The sequence below is a fragment of the Equus asinus genome, chromosome 23 (genome assembly GCF_041296235.1).
Source record: "Equus asinus isolate D_3611 breed Donkey chromosome 23, EquAss-T2T_v2, whole genome shotgun sequence".
NCBI classification, from domain to species: Eukaryota; Metazoa; Chordata; class Mammalia; order Perissodactyla; family Equidae; genus Equus; species Equus asinus.
The window spans coordinates 13,728,630-13,752,255 of NC_091812.1; the positions used below are offsets into that span (position 1 = coordinate 13,728,630).

A 23,626-nucleotide genomic window follows, 5' to 3' on the forward strand; every position below is an offset into this window, starting at 1 on the left:
GCCACAGTCTATGGTATTCCTGTTGTAACAGCCTGAACAGACTAAGACATTTCTCTTATGTTTAGTGAGGAACTTCCACATTCATTAGCTTAACAGAGTTTCAGCTCTTTCTCTGAGTTCTGCGATCTTTTCTTAGCCCTGACTTGTGGCTGAAAGTTTCCCTGCATTCATCATCTTCATAGTATCTCCCCTGTGAACCCTCTGATGTTCTCAAAGTTTTGATTTCTCACTGAACATACTCCAAGATCCCTGACATTTACAAGGCTGTTTACCTGTAAGCTATCAGATTTAATGCAAGATTTGATGTATGGATGAAAGTATTTTCATATTTATTACATTCATATGTTTCATGTTTAATTCCCTGTGAGTTTTCTGATGTTTTGAGGTTTCACTTCTGGTGAAAATCTTCCCGACATCTATCACATTTATAAGGTTTCTCCTCTGTGTGATGAAAGCAAGCAATATGGCAACCCAAAATATGCCACTTTGGCTTAAGGATTATCTTGAGCTGAAAGCAACTGAAAAACAGTAGACACAGAAAAATCACTCCACCCTCCCCCATCTGTCGAAAGGCAGGGCATAAATCCCCCCTTTGTGAAGTTTTCCCCATCCCATCTCCCAATATGAGAAAGAGGAGACAACTCCTATCACTGAAGATGGCACCAACTAATATCTGCATAAACAAATCTTACTGAAATAATCCTTATCTTCCATTGGTTCCCCACATACTTACCTTCTCAGAATTTACCACCTCTGGAAGCTCAAAACCCTTTTCCTCCGGCTAGTCACTTCTCTGCAAATGTATTTCCCTTTTGTTAAAAACGGAATGAAGGCCTGGAGGTCTGACCACCTCTTTGGGGTTTTCATTTCATTTGGGTGAGGCCCCTCCATATTCACATGAAATAGATCTTTTTCTCCTGTTAATGTCTTTCAACTTGCATGGCATCAGCCACTAAACCTAAGAGAGCAGTGGAAAAAGTTGTTTTTCCTCCCCTTGGCTTTTTACATCCGACAACCCTCTGAAAATTTTCCCACATTACTACACTTATAGGATTTCTCCCCTTCGTGAGTTTTCTGTTTCAAAGGGTGAGACTCATTGCCAAAAATGTGATTCATTACACTATCCTGTGTGAATTGCCTCGTAAGTTTAGTTTGGAGAGTTAAATTGCAAAGGAAAGCTTTTCCACATTAGTTACATTCATAGGGTTTCTCCATTGTGAGTTTTCTGATGTTTTCTAAGGTCTGACTTCTGGCTGAAAGTTTTCCCACATTCATTACATTCATAGGGTTTCTCGCCTGTGTGACTTCTCTGATGTATTCTAAGGTGTGATATGTAGGTGAAAGCTCTCCCACATTCATTACATTCATAAGGCTTCTCCCCTGTGTGACTTCTCCAATGTATTCTCAAGATTGACTTCCAGAGGAAAGTTTTCCCACATTCAAGACATTCATAGGGTTTCTCGCCTGTGTGAATTCTCTGATGTCCTCTGAGGTGTGACATGTACGTGAAAGCTCGCCCACATTCATTACATTCATAGGGTTTCTCGCCTGTGTGACTTCTCTGATGTATTCCAAGGCTTGACTTCTGGCTGAAAGTTTTACCACACTCATTACATTCATAGGGTTTCTCCCCTGTGTGAATTCTCTGATGTCCTCTGAGGTGTGACATGTAGGTGAAAGCTCTCCCACATTCACTACATTCATAGGGTTTCTCACCTGTGTGACTTCTCTGATGTCCTCTGAGGTGTGACATGTAGGTGAAAGCTCTCCCACATTCATTACATTCATAGGGTTTCTCGCCTGTGTGAATTCTCCGATGTGCTCTGAGATGTGACATGTAAGTGAAGCCTCTCCCACATTCATTACATTCATAGGGTTTCTCCCCTGTGTGATTTTTCTGATGCACTCCAAGGCTTGACTTCTGCCTGAAAGTTTTACCACACTCACTGCATTCATAGGGTTTCTTCTTCACGTGTGTTTTCTGATGGATGGTTAGAGATGATTTCCAGGGAAAAGCTGTCCCACATTCATTACATTCATAGGTTTTCTCAGCTGTGTGAGTTCTTTGATGTATAATGAGGGATGCTCTCCTGGAGAAGCATTTTTGACAGTCATTACATTCATAGTGCTTTTCTCTTTCATGAGTTTTCTGATCTGTACTGAAGGCTGACTGAGAACTGAAAGTTCCTCTACATGTGTTATCACAAGATGTCTCTTGTGTGTGAGTTCTCTGTTGTATTATAATGGCTGAATTGTGGCTGACGTTTTTTCCATATTCAAGGGGTTTCACGCCTGTGTGAGTTCTCTGATACTCTCTGAAATGTGCTTTTTGACCAAAAGTTTTCTCTCCTGTATCAGTTCTCTGAAGTTGAGTAACCCTATTGAAATTGTTTCCAATTTTACTACATTCATCTTCAATAAATTCAGAGTGATTCTTCTCTGTGTGAATACTGGGGGAGACAATAAACGCTGATTTATCACATAGGTTTTTTCCAAATTTATAGTAAGATCTTGCCTTTGTGTGGGCACTCTTACATGTAATGAAAGCAGCCTTGCCATGGAAAGCATTACCATGTTCATTATATTCAAACGATTGCCCCAAAGTCTGAAAAGTGTGATGTTGAGTAAGTTCCTCAACATAACTAAAACCTTGCAAATTTTGACTGTAATCAAAAGATCTCTCTCCAATATTGGTTCTCTCATTTCTAGTATTGAAATGAGATGCATTAAACTCATCAGCCTTCTTTTTTGAGTAATTATGTGGTGCCAATGGGTAAAGATTCAAGTATGTAGGCCCCACAGTGTCACATTTACAAGGTATTTTTCTTGAAGGAAAAATGTCTGTGCCCAGATTAAATGGTCTTTCTGAAACTTTCTCTTGCTGTGTAGTCAATGTTTTGTTGTTGCTGAATAAAACTTGACAGAAATCTTTGTCTTGGTTTTCCTGGCTCTTCTCTAAAAGATCAAGTCGACGGTCTTCTAAAAAAGAGACAGTTAGAAATTCTTAGGAAGTTTAACATATTTTTTATGAAAAAGGGTTTATATACATATGGTTTACTATACATTTGGTATTTTTGTTTCTGGCTAAGTCTCCCAACTATATAGTACTGCCAAGTATATATTAACTATATTCACTTTACTCACTTTCCTTGGGAAGGGGCGGGGGGACTTGCTGTCATGCAAAAAGGGAAATGAACCTGGAAATGAATATCATGTCTGTCTGGCATTTGAAAATATAATTTTTAAACTTGGGAAGAGAAGTGGGTATAAAGGAAAAAAAAGATGAATTGGAAACATAAGGGTTTTAAGAGAGTTGGTCCTGGGAACAGGAAAATAAGACAATGTGATGAGTTCAAAAATGACCAAAAAAAATCATGGACAAGAATTTTAAAGGTTCTAGCAGAGAAAGGGTTTGGATTAATGCGATTATCAGGATTTAGGTTCTTAAACTATCAAATAAATATAGATAAAAATGGCAAGATACTCATCAGTATACATACTTCCATTTGGCTCCCCTTTTTCATTCTACACATCAACACCAAAATAAGTTTATAATGGTACAGATTTCCTCACGTTTAAAGACTCAGTCCTAAAGCCCAAGCTATAATTCTCCTGGCTGCAATTCTTAGGAACACAAATGCCCAGGAGGCAGTATAAAAGTGACTGGAGAAAAAGCCATCTTTCCACCTAGATTGGAGTCACTGCTCTATCCTGCCTCTGATATTTAAGATTTATTATTAGTGTTGTTCAAAAGTAAACCTTTTTTGACCTTCAAATCCTAAGTATCATCTTTTTAACGTGCTTACTCATGTTCTTGGAACCAGTTTTAACCCTGTCCCATATTTCACTCTGCTTTCTATGCACTGTTCAACACATCTGGTTTCTATCGATTGTGATAACCTTAAGAGTCAGGTTTCAACCTGCTCTCATAAATTCTGGAAATATTCTTTATATTTATCTATCAGAAAAAAATACTGTATACATTTGACTATTACCATGCTGCGACCTATATTCCACACAATGACCTCAAGCCTTGGCTAAAAACCTAAGATGGTCCAGAGCCCACTGCTCCAGGAAAACAAAGATGAAAAAGTTAAGAGACATCTTTCTGGAAAAGAAAGTTTTACAATACCTGTGCATACTTTGGGTGTTCAAATTATCATTCAACAAGTCTACAAGTACACAGAATTTTCTGCAACAGTCTGGTCAGGCTATGTTCCCCCTTAACTAGTTCATTTCAAAAAATAATCTTTTATGTGCATTCTTCTCTAATTTACTCGTATTTCAGCCTTTGCACTAGTCCGATTCTAGATACCCTTTAGGGCAAAACTATCTAAACATTCACATTAAAAACTTACCTAGGCACAAACCTAAAATAACACTTACAAGAACTGTATACTGAAAATCAAAAACCTCTGATGCAAAAATCAAAGAAAATCTAAATAAACAGAGAAATATGCTTCCAATCAAGGATTGGAAGACTCAATCTAGTAAAGATGTCAATTTTCCCCACATTCTTCTATAGATTTAATGCAAGTCCAAATGAAATCCTGGCATTTATACACACACACACACACACACACACACACAAGCTTGTTCTAAACTTTATATGAAAAGGTAAAGAACCCACAATAGCTAAAATAATTTTGTTAAGGAAGAAAAACTTCTACCTTATGTTAAGCATTATTAAGCAGCTGTAGTAATCAAGACAGTGTGGTACTGACAGAGAAATAGAAACACAGATCAATGAAACAGAAAAGAGAATCAAAAACATGGTCAACATAAGCACAGCCAATTGATTTCTAACAAAGGTATAAAAGCAATTCAATGCAAGGATAGTCTTTTCAACAAATGGTACTGAACAATTGGACATCCATAGGCAAAAAAAGGCGAATGTTGACCTAAACCTCAGATTGTGTAAAAATATTAATGCAAAATGTATTATGGATTTAAATGTAAAGCATAAAACTATAAAAAAATTTTTTAAAAATAGAAAACTTTTGAGACCTAGGGCTAGGCAAGGAGTTCTTGGACCAAGAAAAGAACAAACCACCTTTTAACATGTATTAAATTGCATCAAAAGTGAAAATATTTGTGCTATGAAAGACCTTAAGAGGATGAAAAGGCAAGCTACAGACTGACAGAAAATATCTGCAAACCATATATCCAACAAAGGTCTTAGTTCTAAAATAATAATAATCGAAAAAATTATATAACGGGCAAAAGACAGAACAGGTTATTTCCTTAACGAAGATACACAAGTAGCAAAAAAGCACATGAAAAGTCATCCGACATTAATTAGCCATTAGGAAGAGCAAATTAAAACCACAATAAGATATCCCTACACGTCTACTAGAAGAGCTAAAAGAAAAACAGAGATAACAACAAATGCTGGTGATGATGCCAAAACAATGGATCTCTCATACACTGCTGGCAGAAATGTAAAATGATGTAGCCGCTCTGGAAAATTAGTGGCATTTTTTTACATAACTAACCATGTACTTACCGTATGAACCTGGAATTGCAACCTTTGGGTACTTATCCCAGAGAAATGAAAATTATCTTCACACAAAAACCCATACACAAATATTCATTGAAACTTTATTTATAATAGGAAAATATTGAAAACGACCCAAGTATCATTCAGTGATTGAATCAGTGAACAAACTCTGGAACATCATACAATGGAGTACCACTCAGAATCAAAACAGAATAAATTACTGATACATGATACAATCTGGATAAACCTCAAGGGGATTATACTTGGTGGAAAAAAGTGAATTTCAAAAGGTTATATATGATTCCATTTATATAACTTTCTTGAAATGACAAAATTCTAGAAATGGAGAGCAGATTAGTGGTTGCCAGGGGGCACAGACGACCACTAGGGGGTGCGAATGGGGGGAGTATGAATACAAAAAGGTAGCACAAAAAGAGTTCTTTCATGGTAATTTTACAGTTCTGTATTTTAGCTTTGGTGGTGGTTACACAAACCTATTTACAGGATAAAACCACACAGAACTATATATGCACACACAGATACAAACGCAAGTTAAAAGAACAATAAAAACTGAGTAAGGTCAGCACCCTAATTAACAGTAATGTACCACCACCAATTTCCCGGTTTTGATACTCTACTACAGTTACTAAGATGTCACCATTGGAGGAAGGTGGTGGAAAGGTAAACAGAATCTGTGTACTATTTTTACTACTTCCTGTGAGTCTATATTATTTCAAATAAAAAGCAAAAGAAATGCTACAAATAATCAGATTTGTTTAATGTGTTACTATTCTAAGAGTTTCATGAGAAGATGGACAAAACAGAGATGCTCACCCTGCCTTATGTTAAATTTGGACATATAAAATATTATTAATATATTTTGGAAATTGTATGCAAAATGAATTTGTACAGATTTGTCAACGCCCTCACTGTCCAAAATGTTGACAAAAACTATTTACCAAAACTGTCATTAAACACTTCTACCAGGTTTTCCTACATTTATCAGAGTATTGGCAATACTTTACATAATATTAGGCAACAAAAGTATAGTGTTGCCAGTTATCATTCCAGTTATTACTTTAAATGTTTACTTGGTCAAAACCTAACTTTATTTGAACCTCTAGTATCTTTTAGGTCAGTAATTTTCAACTGGGGATGTATTTCAGACTCAACTGATGTTGTTTTATAAGAAGATACTTAGAGAAGTATCTAAGCCTTACTCTAGACTTACTGAATCTCTTTATTTGATATTCTTGTATACTAATGGTATATTACTGGTGTCTCATGTTTCAGGATTATTGTTACATGCCAAAAACTTTCCTCTACAGGGGCCAGCCCCGTGGCCAAGTGGTTAAGCACATGCGCTCCACTTCAGGGCCCAGGGTTTCACTGGTTTGGATCCTGGGCATGGACATGGCACCGCTCATCAAGCCATGCTGAGGCGGCGTCCCACATAGCAGAGCCAGAAGGACCCACAACTAGAATATACAGCTATGTACTAGGGGGCTTTGGGGAGAAGAAGAAGAAGAAAAAAAAAAAATAAGACTAGCAACAGATGTTAGCTCAGGTGCCCATCTTAAAAGAAAAAAATTTCCTCTATAAAATTTTGTTCATGCATTTTCAAGATCAAACGTAAAATTCTGACTTCTTTGAAAACTTTATTTGTTGTCCTTAAAGATATTTTGCCTAAAACTTTTTTTAAACGTGACTTTATTATGTTTATCCTATCACAGAAATAACCAAATTTCCTTGTCAGTGGGTTATTCTTATTATGAACCCACAGCAGACTTTTCCTATTAATAAATTACACATAGCCATTCTAAGTCGACGTCTATAGATGGCTTTTGTTTAACTCTGACACTTGCCTGAAAGCTCTTACAAACTAGGCCAGAGTTGTGTCATCAATGAAGGACAATCTCAGAACCTCAGGAAAAGAGGCTGTACTAAGCAGTTCGAGCTATGGACACTTCAATGAAAAGACTCTTACAAACTATGCTTTTGAGCTGACATCATTTAGAAAACTTTCAGGCCATTACAGTGCACTGAATCAGAATTCTTTTTTAAGTCAAGAAGCAGATAATTTCATGAGACTGGTAACCCAAGATCCAGCAGAACAAGAATTAATTACATGTAATTGAGTAATCACACGTTAATTATGTAACTAATGGGGAGAAATAGACTTGACTTGGGCATTTGCATTTGGGATAGTGCTTTCAGAGTGAATCAGTATGAAATACCTTTCCTCTACCTGGCTTTGCAGTTAATCCACAATGCATTTACAAAGTATTTATTTATATTATATACCAAAGTATGGAACAACAAAGCAGAGGCCATTCTTTGTAGTGGATTTCCAGAAGGGGAAAAGTGCTCTTTCAGTAACTCTATGTTATCTGGCCTATTGTGTGTGAAAAGTCTCATGTTCTTGAGAAACAGTCATGAAGTGGGTTGGGAGATTATAAAAAGGAGAAATTAAAGTAGGCTAAAATATTCCATGATCATTTTATAGAACTATGAATCTTAGCCAAAACTTATGTGCAGTAATAAAAAAAAAATAAGAGACCTTCCCTTGTGCCAGGAATGTTAAGCAATTTAATTAATTTATTTAAGAACTTGTATAGAGAAAGCATACAACGTTGAAAAGCGTGATGTAGGGGAATGTCACATGGATGGGTGACAGGAGACTGGATCATGTAAGGTATGGCATCAGGGTAGACAACAAAAGGAAATACGTCTGATAATGCAAGAAGGGTTCATAATTTACTAGTCACTAAAACACAGGTAATTTAAATTGCATATAAGTTATATGTAAACTCTAGGTTTATAAGCCACAGGTTATTTTTGTCAGCCCAGAGCAAACAAATTTGATGCATTATGTAAAAATTAACTCCAATTAGAAATAAAAATAATCAAGGCATTAAAGAGCAGGGCTCTAGTTTTGGATAATGTCATTAGACAATAAGAATATGAAAAGACTGAGTATAAAGAAAACTAAAACGTCAAGAAGTATTGAAATATCAGCATGGATGACAGAGATAAGCAATTCAGAACTTTAAAATGACTTCATGGTCATCTGTTATGACAGCAGGATAGCAGGACAAATGATTACAGAAGGAGAAAAAGAAAGAAGCATTTTTGAGTTGGAGAGAAAAACTTAGTTTTCGTCTGGCCATTTTGAAAATAAAGGGGCCATAACACTCAAATACAGCTGCCCTGAAGGTGGGAGAAATTCATCAGGATAAAACAAAAGGCTTAAATTATGGGGATGGATGAGGCATGCAGGGAGTTACTGCATAGGAAGAAGAAGAGTAGACACGTAGGACAGGGTTCAGAGACAGACAAATTAGCAGGAGAAAGGGTCTGAGAATCAAAATTCATTCACAAATATCCACTGCATGCCTACTCTGTGCCTTATCACGCTTGAGGCACTTTACAACTATCAACCAGGCCAACTCAATGTGAACAAGGACTTAGAGAAGCACAGACAAAAGTACGCTCAAATCCAAGGTGGGACTGCTTTAGGAATCATGACTCGTAACATCAAAGGAAGCAGAAAATGTGTGGGAGAGAGTAGTCCCTCAAATTTTCAAATAGGACAGCTTAGTGGAGATTTTGAAATATGATTTCAGAAGTAAGAAGAGCTGATAAGTGCTTAGGAGAAAAATAAAGCAAGGGAAATGGACTGCTTGAGATGAAGAGTGCCATTATAAACAGGTGGTCGTGGAAGGCCATACTGAGAAAGTGACATGACAAGATCTGAATTCCTTTATACAGCAAATACATTTGAGGAATATATGTAGCAAATATCTCCCACTCATTACTTTGTCCTTTTTTAGCTTTTAAAACACGAAAACTAAAACAAATACACACAAATCTCTTCTGTGTAAGTTAACAAGTGGCATGAAATGAACTCCTGTAGAACCACCAGCCAGTTCATGATTCCCTCACTTACTTTTACAATCTGTACATGCAACCTTAAAAAAAAAAAGTTTAATTTAACACAAATGGAATCATTGCTTCTTTTGTTCAAAATTGTTTGTGAGGTTCATTCATGTATTTGCTTGTGCCCATAACTTGCAAATTTCCATTTCTGTATAATTTATGCTCTATTAAATAAATGCACCACAATTTATTTCTTCATTCATCTATTGATGGGTGTTTGTCTGATTTCATTGTGTGGAAAAAAATTTTCCTATTCTTCCTGGAGCACATAAGCACACCTCTCTCAGGAGTATATAGGTAGGAGCAGAACAGCACGACACAGGGTAGGGATATCTTCACCTTTACTAGATAACGTCCACCATTTCAAAGTGATTGCACTTGTGTGGGGGCAAGGGGTATATGAAAAATATTTGTGCCTTCTGCTCAGTTTTGCTGTGAACCTAAAATTGTTCTAAAAAGTCTTAAAAAAAAAAAGTGCACCAATTTCAATTCTGCAGCACTAAATGGGGTTCTTTGATGTTCTGCATCCTCACCAACTCGTGATACTGTCAGACTCGGAATTTCTGCCCATCTTATAAATAAATGTGTAGTGGTGTCACACTGAAGTTTCAATTGCATGTTTTCACAACTGATGAGGTTAAATATGTTTTCCCCTGATATGTGACATCTGGATTTCCACTCTGGAAGTTTCTTATTGTCTTATGCCCATTTTTCTGCTGGGTTGCCTGCCTTTTTCCTCCAAGACTCACAGAATTTCTTCTTATAATCCTAAGGTTAGTCCTGTCTTGGTTCAACCTATCACAAATAGATTCTGCTACAGTGTGGGTTCTCTTTTCACACTTTTCATGATGTCAAGAAATTGTGAATTTTAGTAGAGTTGAGTTTATAAGGCTTTTCGCAAAAATTAAACATTTTTGTAGTTTTAAATTTTCAGTACACAGAATAATGAAAATTTTCTCCCACATCTCCTTCTAAAATATTTAGTTTTGCCTCATGTAATTCAGCCGTCAGTCCACCAAAATTAACTTTTGTGGTAGAACATAAAGGTGGAGCGCAAGACCAATTTTCATATAAATGGCTTCTGCAGCTTTCTGCACTGTCACCCTGCTCATAAACCAGTTGTCATTAAAGCACAAATTGTTTCTGGGCTCTCTATTCTTTTCAAAGGTCTATAATTATCCCCACACCAGTACTACTCTGTACCAGTTACAACAGATTTACAACATATCTTTAATAACTGTTAGAAAAAAATCCTACACCCTCTCTTCTTCAAACATGTTTAAACAAATTGGTGAGAATTAAGAATTTTAAAATAGTCTTGCAATGTACGAACATGATATTTCCATTTATTTCAGTTTTATTTCATGTTGCTCTCCAAAATTTCAATATCTGCACAGCTGTATTTCTAGGTGTGTTTGCATTCCAACTTTTTATATTATGCTTTCTCTCCTTTTTCCAGCATAGGCTAGCAACCGAATGAATTTGATTTAACTTTTATTCCAAGAAACATGTTTTCACTTTAATTTATAGCATTACAGTTTTTCAATTAATTTTTTTTAAAATAGATTACTTCTGCTTTGCTTAGTCTTCTCAAAATTCCTTGTTGTTCAAATTTTCCACTAAGCAATGCTATACCCATAGCCCAAAGTTCTGTGCAATAAAGACTTAATTGCACAGGTTTAGGGTGTTGAGACCTTGCATATTCCACAGAAATGACTGGCCTTTGACCAACTCCTGTGAGATAACTTTTAAGTCCTTGGGATATCTTGCCTGATGACAGTGTCTTTATATACCTGGGGGCCTTTGGCCACAAGAAATCAGTGTGATCTCTGGAGGGGCTAGAGCCTGAGTAACTAAGGTCAGCCACAAAGGTGCTCCAGGCCTACATGACTGACCCCCAACAAAAACCTTGAATATCGAAGCTTGGGTAAACTTCCCTGGTTGGCAATACTCCACATATGTCGTCACAGATCGCCACTGGCAGAATTAAGCACTGTTGATACCATTCCCCTGGGGGAAGAAAATGGGAAGTCTGCGTCTAGTCTCTCCTGGATTCTGCCCTATGTGCCTTTTACTTTTGCTAATTTTATCTGTATTCTTTTACCGTAATAAACTGTAAACTTGAATACAGCAGCTTTTCTCAGTTCTTAGAGACCTCTGGACAACAGGTTTACAAATACATTTTATATTTTTGATTTTGATGTACCCCTTGATCACAGATGTTTCAAAAGTATAAATGTACTTTTTATTTACAGATGGAGGGATTTTAATTCGTCTTATTGTCTACAATTTCTAGCTTTATTAAACTACGTTACTTTAACTCTGCAGAATTTATTGATGTTTTCTTTTAACCCATAATATATTTACGTTTAGTTATTCCACTGACACTTCAAAGGTTTATATTGTTTTCAGAGTACAGAAAGTGAAAGACATATAAATATGTATTAGACTCATGTCATAAAATACACTACTTATATCTTCTGGAGTAGCGGTCAACAAACTTCTTCTGTAAAGGGTCTGACGGTAAATATTTTAGTCATTGAGGGCCATATGATCTCAGTCACGACTGCTCAGCCACTCTGTTGTACTCCAAAAGCTGCCATAATCCACATACAAACAAATTGCTAAGTTCCAAAAACTGTATTTACAAAAACAGGCAGTGAGCTGGATTCAGTGCAACGAACATAATTTACCCATGGTCTAGAACTCAGTTGTTGCCCACAATATCTGGTATGAAATCAGAGCAGCATGTACAGGTCTATTATATCTAATGAGTTCCTATTTGTCCTCATATCTCCACAGTTTTTGTTTTATGAATCTTGATGATAATATTTGATTGGTGTGCAGGTATTTGCAACTTTTGCATCTCCTTTTTAAATTATATGATTTAGCGTTATTAAAGTGTCCTTTTTGTTAATATATGAATTTTGACGTGAATCAAAATCTTGTCCAATAGTTACGTAAATTAATCCTGAATTATTTCATGTATATTGCCTTAATACTAAATATTTCATATTTTAAACTTTCCAAATTATTTTCAGGTATATCTCTTTGCTACAACCTCATACTATTTTCTCTTAATAGGTGACTTTAACCCATCTACATTGATATGATAGATACATCCATCTTACTTTATGTTATGCTATTTACATATGTTAATGTTTACATAGGTGTTTTCTATAAAAAACTTTTTCAGTGATAGTTCTGTTTACTTTGTACTATTAACTGTGTTTTCCTTCTAATAATGAGAAAGCTCCTATTTGTGCATTTACAGTAGTACATTTATAGTAGTTACATTTATGTTACATGATTCTTAATTATTTATTAATTAGCCACACCTAGTGATTTCCTACTACACAATCACTGACCAAATTAATGTATCTCCTCTCTCACTTTTCTCATCCTTTAACCTTCCATTTTAACTGCTTTTATAAGTATTTTTTATTTTATAAGCATAACTGCTCTTAGTATTTAATGTTACATACAAATCGACTGCTTGATTCATCAGATATAAACGACATACTCTGTTGCCTAGTTTAACAGATGAAAAAAAAGAGGGGCTGGCCTCATGGCACAGCACTTAAGTTCACACATTCCCCATCGGCAACCCAGGGTTTGCCAGTTCGGATCCCAGGCGTAGACCTACGCAGTGCTTATCAAGCCATGCCATGGCAGGCATCTCACATGTAAAGTAGAGGAAGATGGGCACGGATGTTAGTTCAGGGCCAATCTTCCTCAGCAAAAAGAGGAGGATTGGCAGTGCATGTTAGCTCAGGGCTAATCTTCCTCAAAAAAAAAATAAATTTTTTTTAAAAATGAAAATGATTACACTGTATCCCTTATATTAAACCTCCCATACCCACATTTTATTGGATCTACTCGTTTCTAAACTTCCAAAGGTGGCCATCTTTGACCCCATTTTGGATTCAGTTTTCCAGAGATATCTTCTCCCAGTACCTGAAAACTCACCTTGATAACTCCTGTTTGGAAATTTGTCCTCTAATAACCATGGGTCTTCTCCTTGCTCCAACTTGAAAATCACTTCTGGTTTTATAAAGCAATACCCTATAAACAGAAAATAATTTAGGACCTGGGCTCAATGCACAGGCTTTGATGACTCTGATGGGAAGGAAGGTGCGGCTTCAAGTGACACAGTAACAATACTCACTGACCCTTTCTTTGAGAAGGTGAAAACGAAAATATTTTCAGGTGCTCAAAAGAGATCAATCTCCCTAAATCACAAGCCTAAATAACATTAAATTTTAATAAAGGTCCACATTTACTGGGTTTCAAAAAACCAAATGGGGATTCCAATTCTGGTCATGATGGTGTGAAGGCAACCAATTTACCCTCTCACATCAAACAACTCAAACACAATACAAAATATATAAAACTTTGGCTTTTAGACTTGGGACAACAGGCAGTGCAGGTTAGGAATTCATGAGAAAAGGGAAACAATGAGGTGAGTGCTATGACTACACCTTATAGCCTGGTGAGTTTCAACACAGAATAAAAAATAGCTGCACTGAGAGAGATCTACAGAAGAGTCCCCTTCAATATTTCACTGAGTACTAACTGTAGATGCATGTGAGGAAACTACCTGAGGTTGAGGAAAGAATTATCAGAAAGCAGAATGAAAAATTACCAAAACACACACTGAAGTGGGAAGTTTGTGTTTCCCGAGTGGAAAGGCAAGGAACCCTCAGTAAGATTTTTTCATCAGAAACCATACATGCCAGAAGGCAGTGGGGTGATATTATACTCAAACTACTAAAAGAAAAGGACTATCAACCAGGAATCACATATTCAGGAAAATTATCTTTTAAAGATGAAGGCCAAATAAAAATATTCCCAGATAAACAAAAACTGAGAGATTCTGTTGCTAGTAGACCCACCTTACACTAAAAAAAGTTCTCTTGATTGATTTAAAAAGTAACCGTATAAAACAGTGTGTACATACATGTAATGCTGGGTTTCTAACATACACAAATGCATTTTTATATTTTCCAATGAAAGGACAAAAGAGGTAGGTGGGAGCAAAGCTGTACTAAACTAAGGAAATGACACCAGATGGTAACTCGAATCCACAGGAACAAATAAAGAAAAACAAAAACGGTAAATAAAATGTTAATATAATAAACGTTATGTTATATACGTGATCTTTCTTGTCTCAGCTTCTTTAAAAAATTTAGAATTATACAAAGTAATAATCATTACAACGTACTGTGGGGTTTGTAACATATAGACATGTAATATATTTAACAATAAGACCACAAAGGGAGGAAGGAATAAAGCTACAAAGGAGTTAACTTTTCTGTATGTCACTGAAATTAGCTAAGATAAATTTAAAGTCGAATCTGATAAATTCAGATAAAATGGTAAGCCCTAGAGCAACAATTAAGAAAATAAACTCTAAAAAATATAGTGAAAAAAATCATTAAAGGAATTAAAATGTTAAAAAGTATCAACATACTACAAAACAAAACAGTAAAAGAGGAATAGAGGAGACAAAGACATGAGACATACAGAAAACAAAACGTAAAATGGCAAACAAAAACCCAACTATATCAATAATAACATCAAATGTGAAAGAACAATCTAGCCAAAAGGCAGAGATTGTCAGACTAGATTAAAACAAAAGATCCAACTATGTCCAACTACATGCTGCCTAAGGAGATACACATTAGATTTAAAGATATAAAGATGTTGAAAGTAAGAGGACAGAATAACATATTTTATGCAAACAGCAACCATAAGAAAGCCACACTAATATCAAACAAAATAGACTCTAAATTTAAAAACGTTATTAGAGATGACGACAAAAGGGTAAACTCATCACGAAGATATTATAACAATTATAAACATACACGCACCTAACAATTGAGTCCCAAAATACATGAAGTGTAAATTGACAAAAGAAAGGAGAAACAGACAAATGATAATAGTTGAAAAGTTCACTATCACACTTTGAATAATGTCCAGGATAACTAGACAGAAGACCAGTAAGGAAATAGAGGATGTGAACACCACTATAAACCTAGACCTAACAGACACACACAGCACACCCTACCAACAGTAGCAGAATCCATTCTTCTAAAACGCACATGGGGTAGGGAAGGGTGAAAAAACTAAAGGAGGTCAATTATATGGTGATGGATGAAAACTACACTTTTGATGGTGACCACACTAGAGTATATACAGATGTTGAATCATAACGTTGTACACGTGAAATCTATCCAATGTTATAACCCAAGTTACCTCAATAAAAATTAATTAATTAATTAAAATGCAGGTGGAACATTCTCCAGGATAGGCCATTTATTAGGCCACAAAACAAACTTTAATAAATTTAAAGTATGGAAATAACACAGAATATCTTCTCTGACCCCAATGAAATGAAATCAGAAATCAATAACAGAAAGAAATTTGAGAAATTCAAAAATATGTGGAAATTGAACAGCACATTACTAAATAACTGAGGGGTCAAAGAAGAAATTACAAAGGAAATTAAAAAATACCTTTTGATGACTGAAATGATGGCACAACATACCACAACTTACAGGATGAAGCAAAAACAGTGTTTAGAGGGAATTTATAAACACCTATATTAAAGAGGCAGCTCTCAAATCAATAACTTAACCTTTCATTTTCACACAAAAGAAAAACAAGAGCCAACTAACCTAAAGCAAGCACAAGAAAAGAAATAATAAAGACCGGACTGGAAATTAACAAAAGAAAGAACAGAAAGACAAAATCAGCGTAACCAAAGTTGGTTCTTTAAAAAAACCAACAAAACTGACAAATCTTTAGCTAGATTAACTAGGGAAAAAAGAGAAAAGACTCAAATTACTAAAATCAGAAACGAAAGAGGGGACAATACTACTAACTATACAGAAATAACAATGAGGGGCCGGCCCTGTGGCCGAGTGGTTGAGTTTGTGCGCTCTGCTTCAGCAGCCCGGGGTTTCGCTGGTTCGGATCCTGGGTGTAGACATGGCACTACTCATCAAGCCATGCTGAGGCATCATCCCTCATGCCACAACCAGAAGGACCCACAACTAAAAATACACAACTAAGTACCAGAGGGCTTTGGGGAGAAAAAGGAAAAATAAAACCTTTAAAAAGAAAGATAAATGATTAAAAAGGAGTATTATCAACAATTCTATGCCAATAAATTGGATAACTTAGATAAAAGAGACAAATCCCTAGAAAGACACAAACTACTGAAACTAACTCTAGAAGAAACAGAAAATCTGAATAGAGTTTTAACAAGAGATTGAATCAGCAATAAAACACTACCCACAGAGAAAAGCCCATGCACGCCCTGAGGGCTTTACTGCTGAATTCTACCAAACATTTAAAGAAGAACTAATACTAACTCTTTACAAACTCTGCCAGAAAACAGAAAAGAGAACACTTCCTATCTCATTCAATGAGGCCAGCATTACCCTAACCAAAATCAGATAAATACATCACAAGAAAACTACAGACCAATATCTCTTATGAATATAGATGCGAAAACCTCCACATCAAAATACTAGCAAACTGAATCTGGCAACATATTAAATATATTATACAGCATGATCAAGTGGGATTTATCCCAGGAATGCAAAGTTGATGTAACATCCAAAAATCCATCAATGTAATTTACGGTATCAATAGGATAAAAAATAAAAACCACATAATCACCTATTAACAGACACAGAAAAAGCAGTATGATAATATTGACCCAAACTCAATACTCTTTCATGATAAAAATACTCAACAAACTAGGAATAGAATGGAACTTCCTCACCCTGATAAAGAGCTTCTAAGAAAACTCCACAGTTAATATCATACTTAATGATCAGAGACTGTATGCTTTCCCGCTAAGATCCGAAGACAAGGATGTTCATTCTCAGCACTTCTATTCGCTGTTGTACTACAGGTGCTAGCTGGGCCAATCAGGCAAGAAAAAGAACTAAAAGTTATCCAGATTGGAAAGACAGTAAATCTATAGTCACAAATGACACTATCTTATGCAGCGAGAATTCTAAAGAATCCACTAAAAACAATTAGAACAAACAAGTTGGGCAAAGTTACAGGATACAAGATCAATATACATTTCTGTTTCTTGACTTCTTTTTAAAAAAATCATTGTTTAAAGAAAAACATTAACAGTATGGGTTTTCTAATATATAGACAAGTAAAATATACAACAACAGCAGCACAAAGACTAAAGTGAGATGGAAAAAAATTATAAAGGATTCTTAAAATATATGAGTGATAAGATATTATTTTAAGGTAGACTGTGTTAAGTTAAAGTTAAGTTTAAACCCTAGAGCAACCACATAAACACACAAGAATAGCAAACTAGTCAATAATAGGGAAATTGGAATCATTAATAATGTACAATTAATATCAAAGAAATTAGAGAAAGAAGAAAAAAGGAACAATAAACACATGGAAAAACAGAAAGCAAATCACAAGATAATAGACACAAACTCACCCACGTCGATAATGACATTAAACATAAAATAGGTAAAGAAATCCACTTAAAAGGTAGAGACTGTCATACTGAATTTTTTAGAAGTCCAAACCATGTCCTATCTACAAATAAACAACTTTCAATATACTGAGGCAGAAAGAAGTAAAAGTTGGGGGTGGGGAGGAAGAAGCCAATGTTAGGCAAGGTAAAATTCAGAAAAAGGAATACTATCAGGGATAAAAAGAAACACTGCATGAGAATAAATGGATTAATTCCTGAAGAACATATAACAACCTAAATATTTTCTACCTTAGAGCAGGTTTTGAAAATACATAAAATCCTGACGGAATAGGTAGACAAATTCAAAACTATGGCTAACTAGCTGCTTTCTCAATAATTACTAGAAAAAGCATACCAAAAAATCAGAAAGTATACAGAAGACTTGAACTATACTATGAACTAATTTGACTTACTTCCCATCTAAGCAACACTAGACGCAAAAACTGTAAAAAATATAATAATTTCAAGCACATATGGAATATTCACCAACACAGATAATATACTAAGATCTAAAACAACTTTCAATAAACTTAAAACAGGATTTAAACTATGTATACAAAGTTAACTAAACAAAAAATAATATTTAAAATTAGTAATGTAAGAAATTAGGAAGAACCCAAATATCTGAAAATTAAACACCAAAGACTAGTCAAAAATTAAATCAGGGGCCGGCCCGGTGGCACAGTGGTTAAGTTTACACATGCCGCTTAGGCGGCCCGGGGTTCACCGGTTCAGATCCCGGGTGCAAACACGGCACCGCTTGGCACGCCATGCTGTGGCAGGCCTCCACATATAAAGTAGAGAAAGATGGGTATGGGTATTAGCTCAGGGACAGTCTTCCTCAGCAAAAAGAGGAGGACTGGTGGCAGATGTTAGTCAGAGCTAATCTTCTCCGACAGAAAAAAACAATTAAATCACAAGAGAAATAAGAAAATATCTTTTAAAAGAAAATGAAGACATGATGTAGAACAGCTTTTTGCCAGCACCCCGATGACCCTGCACATACCCACGTGCTATGGACTGAATGTATCCTCCCAAAATTCATATGTTGAAATCCTAACCCCCAATATGATATTAGGAGATGGGGACTTTGGGAGGTAACATTAGGTCGTGAGGGTGGAGCCCTCATGAATGGGATCAGTGCCTTATATAAGGAGCCCAGAGGGCTCTCTTGCCCTCTTTCCGCCATGGAAGGATACAGCAAGAAACCACTGTCCATGAACCAGGAAGTGGACCCTGACCAGACACTAAATCTGCCAGTGCCCTGATCTTCGACTTCCCAGCTTCTAGAACTGTGAGAAATAAACTTCTGTTGTTTAACACCACCCCGTCGGTGGTATTCTATTAGAGCAGCCCAAAATGAGTAAGACACCAAACATGCTGTGTAGGCAAGGCTTAGCCACAGCTGATCTATGCCTTGCAAGAACACCCCGTGAGACTCTCGGAATACAAGAGCATGGAAATTTGTGAAGAGCTGCTAAGAGGTCATTTTTCATCCTTCTCCCTGTGTTCCTGGGAGGCTGTCATGAGATAATTTCTCATCACATCTTGGGATCTGATGAGGTATGAGGCTTTCTGCTTTGCCCCCACCTCCTTAGGGTAGAGCTGCAAGCTATAAAATTGCTTAGGGGTACTATCACACTGTCTCTTCGGGACCAGGGTATCCCACCACTCGCAGTGAATCATCATGTCATCTGGTTCCTTTTGTTTCAGTGTGATCCTATGGAACAAAGGATTTGAGGAGCTGGTACCACTGTTTTCCTGTTTTATTTTGCTTTTGCTGCTCATATAAGTAATAAACTATCTGAATCTAAGAAGGGCTCATTGTTCACCCAGCGACTGTTGGCCTTGCCTTAACATTTAGCATATAAAAATTTGTGTCACCAGGGACTTCTGCCTTCGGAAAGATGGAGTACAAGTACTCTTCCCTATTCTTCCCACCAGAATACAACAACAAAAACAAGCAAAGCCTGTTCTCTCTCTACCCCAATGAACCAAAAAAGGGAGAGACTAGCAAGACAGAAAACTTTAGACAACTGCTCTACCCTAGCAAACAGCACTAACGCAAAAAAACTACAGCTCCACTGCCAGCCCTGCCAACAAAAGCCAAGTGGGGAGCAGAGACGTCTACCCTTCCCAGGCTGAAACAACATGCCACAATCCTTCTCACCAGGTAGAGGTCAAGGAAGACCAAGTAGGGAGCTGGGACTTTCATCTCTGCTAGATTTCAACAACACTCCCTACCCTACCCCCTGTACTATCAGCAGGGAACACCTGGGGAGCCTGAAATTCCATCCATATGCAGCCTCCCCACGCCCAGGGAGATGGTGCCAGAGGAGGCCTAGAGAAGAGGAAGGAATTTCAGTGCTCCAGTAACGAGACCACCCCTCCCCTGCAGTACACTGTCAGTGGAGGCCATGTGGGGAGCAGTAAGGACACACTTCTGCCCCTCCCAACCAGGGTGGTGACAGTGGAGGCCTGGTGGGGAGCTGGAACCTCCATCCCCACCAACTGGTAACAAGAAGTCCCTCCCTACTAGGTGTCAAGGGAAGACAAGTGGGAAACTGGATGCTACAGTCTGAAGGTATGTCTCTCTCCCCACCCCCAAATTCATATGTTGAAATCCTAATGCCCAATGTGATGGTATTAGGAGCTAAGGCCTTTTGGAAAGTGCTTAGGTCATGAGGGTAGAGCCTTCATGAACGGCATTAGTGCTCTTAACAAAAAAAAAGACCCTACAGAGCTCCCTAGCTCCTTCCACCATGTGAGGATACAGGAAGTCTGGAACTGGGAAGAGGGCCCTCACTCGACCATACTGGCAACCTGATCTTGGACTTCCAGCCTCCAGAAATGTGAGAAATAAATCTCTGTTGTTTATAAGCTACCCGGTCTGTAGTATTTTCTAATAGCAGCCCAAACAGACTAAGACACTGGACTTCCACCCCTACCTGGCAGTAACAAGTCAGTGGCCCCCTTTTCCCTGCTGAAGCAGTCTCAGAGAAAGACAGCTAAAACAGATTTAAGTAAGATCCAGAGTCTCAGAAAATAACACTCCAAATTTCCAGATTTCAATCAACAATCACTTGTGACACCAAGAACAAGGAAAATCACAAGTTGAATAAGAAAATAAACAGACTTCAACACCAAGATGACAAAGATGTTAGAATTACCTGACACTGACTTTCAAGCAATCATAACAATGCTTCAAAGAGAAGCTACAAACATGCTTGACATAAATGAAAAAATTAAAAATCTCAGCAGATAGAGAAGATGTAAAAAAGATCCAAATGGAAAATTTTTAACTGAAACATAGAATAACTGGAATAAACTCAATGGATGGGCTTAGCAGAATGGAAGGGACAGAGGAATCAGTGAACTCGAAGACAATAATAGCCATTACCTAAACTGAACAACAGAAAGAAGAGACCGAATGCAAGAAAAAAAAGAACAGACCCTTTATCTGTCAAAGTTCTCCAGAGAAACAGAATCAATAGGGGGTATATACAGAGAGAAAAGCTTATTTGAAGGAATTGGCTCATGTCATTGTGGGAACAAGTCTGAAACTTGCAGGATGAGCCAGCAGCCCAGAGATCCAGGGAAGAATTGACGTTGCAGTCTTGAGTCCAAAAACAGTCCAAAATTCCTTCCTTCTACGGGGATCTCAGTCTTTCCCCTTAAGGCCTTCAACAGATTAGGATAAAGCCCAACCACATCATGAAGGGTAATCTAATTACTCAAAGTCTACTTCTTCAGTTTTACCTTTTTTTAATTCTTTACTTAAAGATTTAAATACTAATCACATCTAAAAAATACCTCACAGCAGCATTTAAACTTGGTCCAACCGAATAATTGGGTACCAAAGCTTTGCCAAGCTGACACACAAAATTAATCACCAGACTCTCAGGAAGAAAGAAGACTATAACAAACATTCAGGTTATCAGAGTCCAGAAGGAGAGAAGAGAGTGAGGCTAAACAATATTTAAAGAAATAATGGCTGAAATTTCCCCCAATTTGGCAAAAGCAGCTATGTGTTACAGTAATCCCACAGATGCAGAACGCATCTTCATCAGTGACAGCTGGGAGATCAAGACTGATGACTCTACACACGCACCAAGAAGACATGAAAAGACTTATTACTCACATATCAAGGCTTTCTGAGGAGAGCAGGGCAGGCAGCAAAGTCATTCTGAAAATGGTCTGAGCAAAGAGGCAGTGGCCCTGAGTTTTACTGTGGTTAGAAGGTGGGGCCAAGGTGAGGGTTTTTGCGTGCAAGCTGGGGTGTGCATGGTTTGAACTTCCCCATTGGTGCCAAGGAAGGACACACATGAGCTTTCTTATCAGCTTGCCCCAGATATGAGGAAGAAGTGGAAGGGGGAGGTAGGGCTTGAGAGCTGTCAGCAGTCACATATCAAAAATGAAGTCAGACTCTAGTACAATTCACCCCTGCTGTTTGAAATGTGCCATTTCGCTTCATTTGATTTGAACTGATGAGCACTCTATGAAGACTGCCACCTGAGGCTGTAAAGAAAGTAAAAGTTTTTTTAGGAGCCCAGTGTTGTGTATTCTGAGAAATTGAATAATTGCTTTGGTCTACTGATGATGTGTGGAATTCCAGAGGAGATGCAGAGTGTCTTGGTGATGCCTTGTATTATGGTTTTAGTATGGCAGACACGTGTAACCTTGATTTATATTTTTGGGTGTATGTGAGGCAAGAAATTTCCAGAGTCCTTTACCCCAAAGGGGCCTACCCTGGACCAGGAATCGTGGCTGTCTTTGGTTGAACCAGCCAGCCAGGTCATTGGCAATGGCCGAAGTTCGGTAAAACTGTGCAGATGGGGCAGGTTGTTGGCCAGGGCAGCCTCCAATGCTAAGATGACTGTTTAAAATGTGGCCAATTGTACTGATTCTTAGATCCCATTCTTGATCACTGATATCCCAGTTAAAGGATGAAAAGGAGTTCCCCAGCAAATTCCATTATGTGGCACAGTGGTGCTGCCACGTGCAGTGTACAAACTCCTTTTGCTGTTCACTCAGTTGATCCCAAGAGGTTCCCTAGGTAGTCAAGGGGTCTGAAAGGACAATCTCCGCCAGCACTGAAGCAACTCGTAAGGGACTGAGGACAGGGAAGGCCACCTCCTCTTGCACATGGGATATGCCAGAGAGGCCATGTTTGTATCCATCCTGTAAATACCACTTCCATTTCATCAAGGAGGCCTGAGTGGCCTGGCCAAGTCTGAGGGATGCTGCTTCTATGACTCAAGGTGTAATGAGCAGCTGGGTACTGAGGGTCACAGGCTCAGAGCCTGTGAAAGTCTCCACTTCCAGAACAGCCAAGTATAAAGTCCACAAATGCTGCTCTAACGGTATTAACACAGGGCCAAAGAAGGCAGTTTCTTGCATCAGAAGCTCACGGGCATTTCACGGTACGTACGGTGGTCCAGAAAGTCTAAAAGGCTTGAGAAAGGGTTGCTAAAACCTCTACAGCAAGAGTCTCTCGGGGACACTAACAGGGGTGCCTTTTACATTACAGTTCAGATGGATTCTAGAGCCTTTTCTTGTAGGGGACCCCATTCAAAGTAGAATAATTTGTGACTAATATTATAAATGAGCTTAAGTAAAATTTGTTAAGAGGAACATGTTACCATCAGAACCAAAAAAAC

General features: G+C 37.5%; 1 protein-coding gene across 3 annotated transcripts in view; it reads right to left on the reverse strand.

The window, feature by feature from the left end:
- Positions 1-819: 819 nt before the first annotated feature.
- The window catches only part of LOC106844422 (zinc finger protein 782-like), a 37,028-nt gene continuing 14,221 nt past the window's right edge, over positions 820-23,626 (reverse strand). For 2 of the 3 annotated variants that reach the window (XM_014861849.3, XM_044756577.2), the window contains 2 exons: positions 13,409-13,504; positions 820-2,979 (listed from right to left, as the gene is read on the reverse strand). In XM_014861849.3, the coding sequence (XP_014717335.2) occupies positions 1,199-2,979; positions 13,409-13,504 (1,877 nt within the window). In that variant the 3' untranslated portion in view covers positions 820-1,198. The remainder of the gene's footprint in view (positions 2,980-13,408; positions 13,505-23,626) is intronic. The other variant, XM_044756579.2, reaches the window with a different exon arrangement.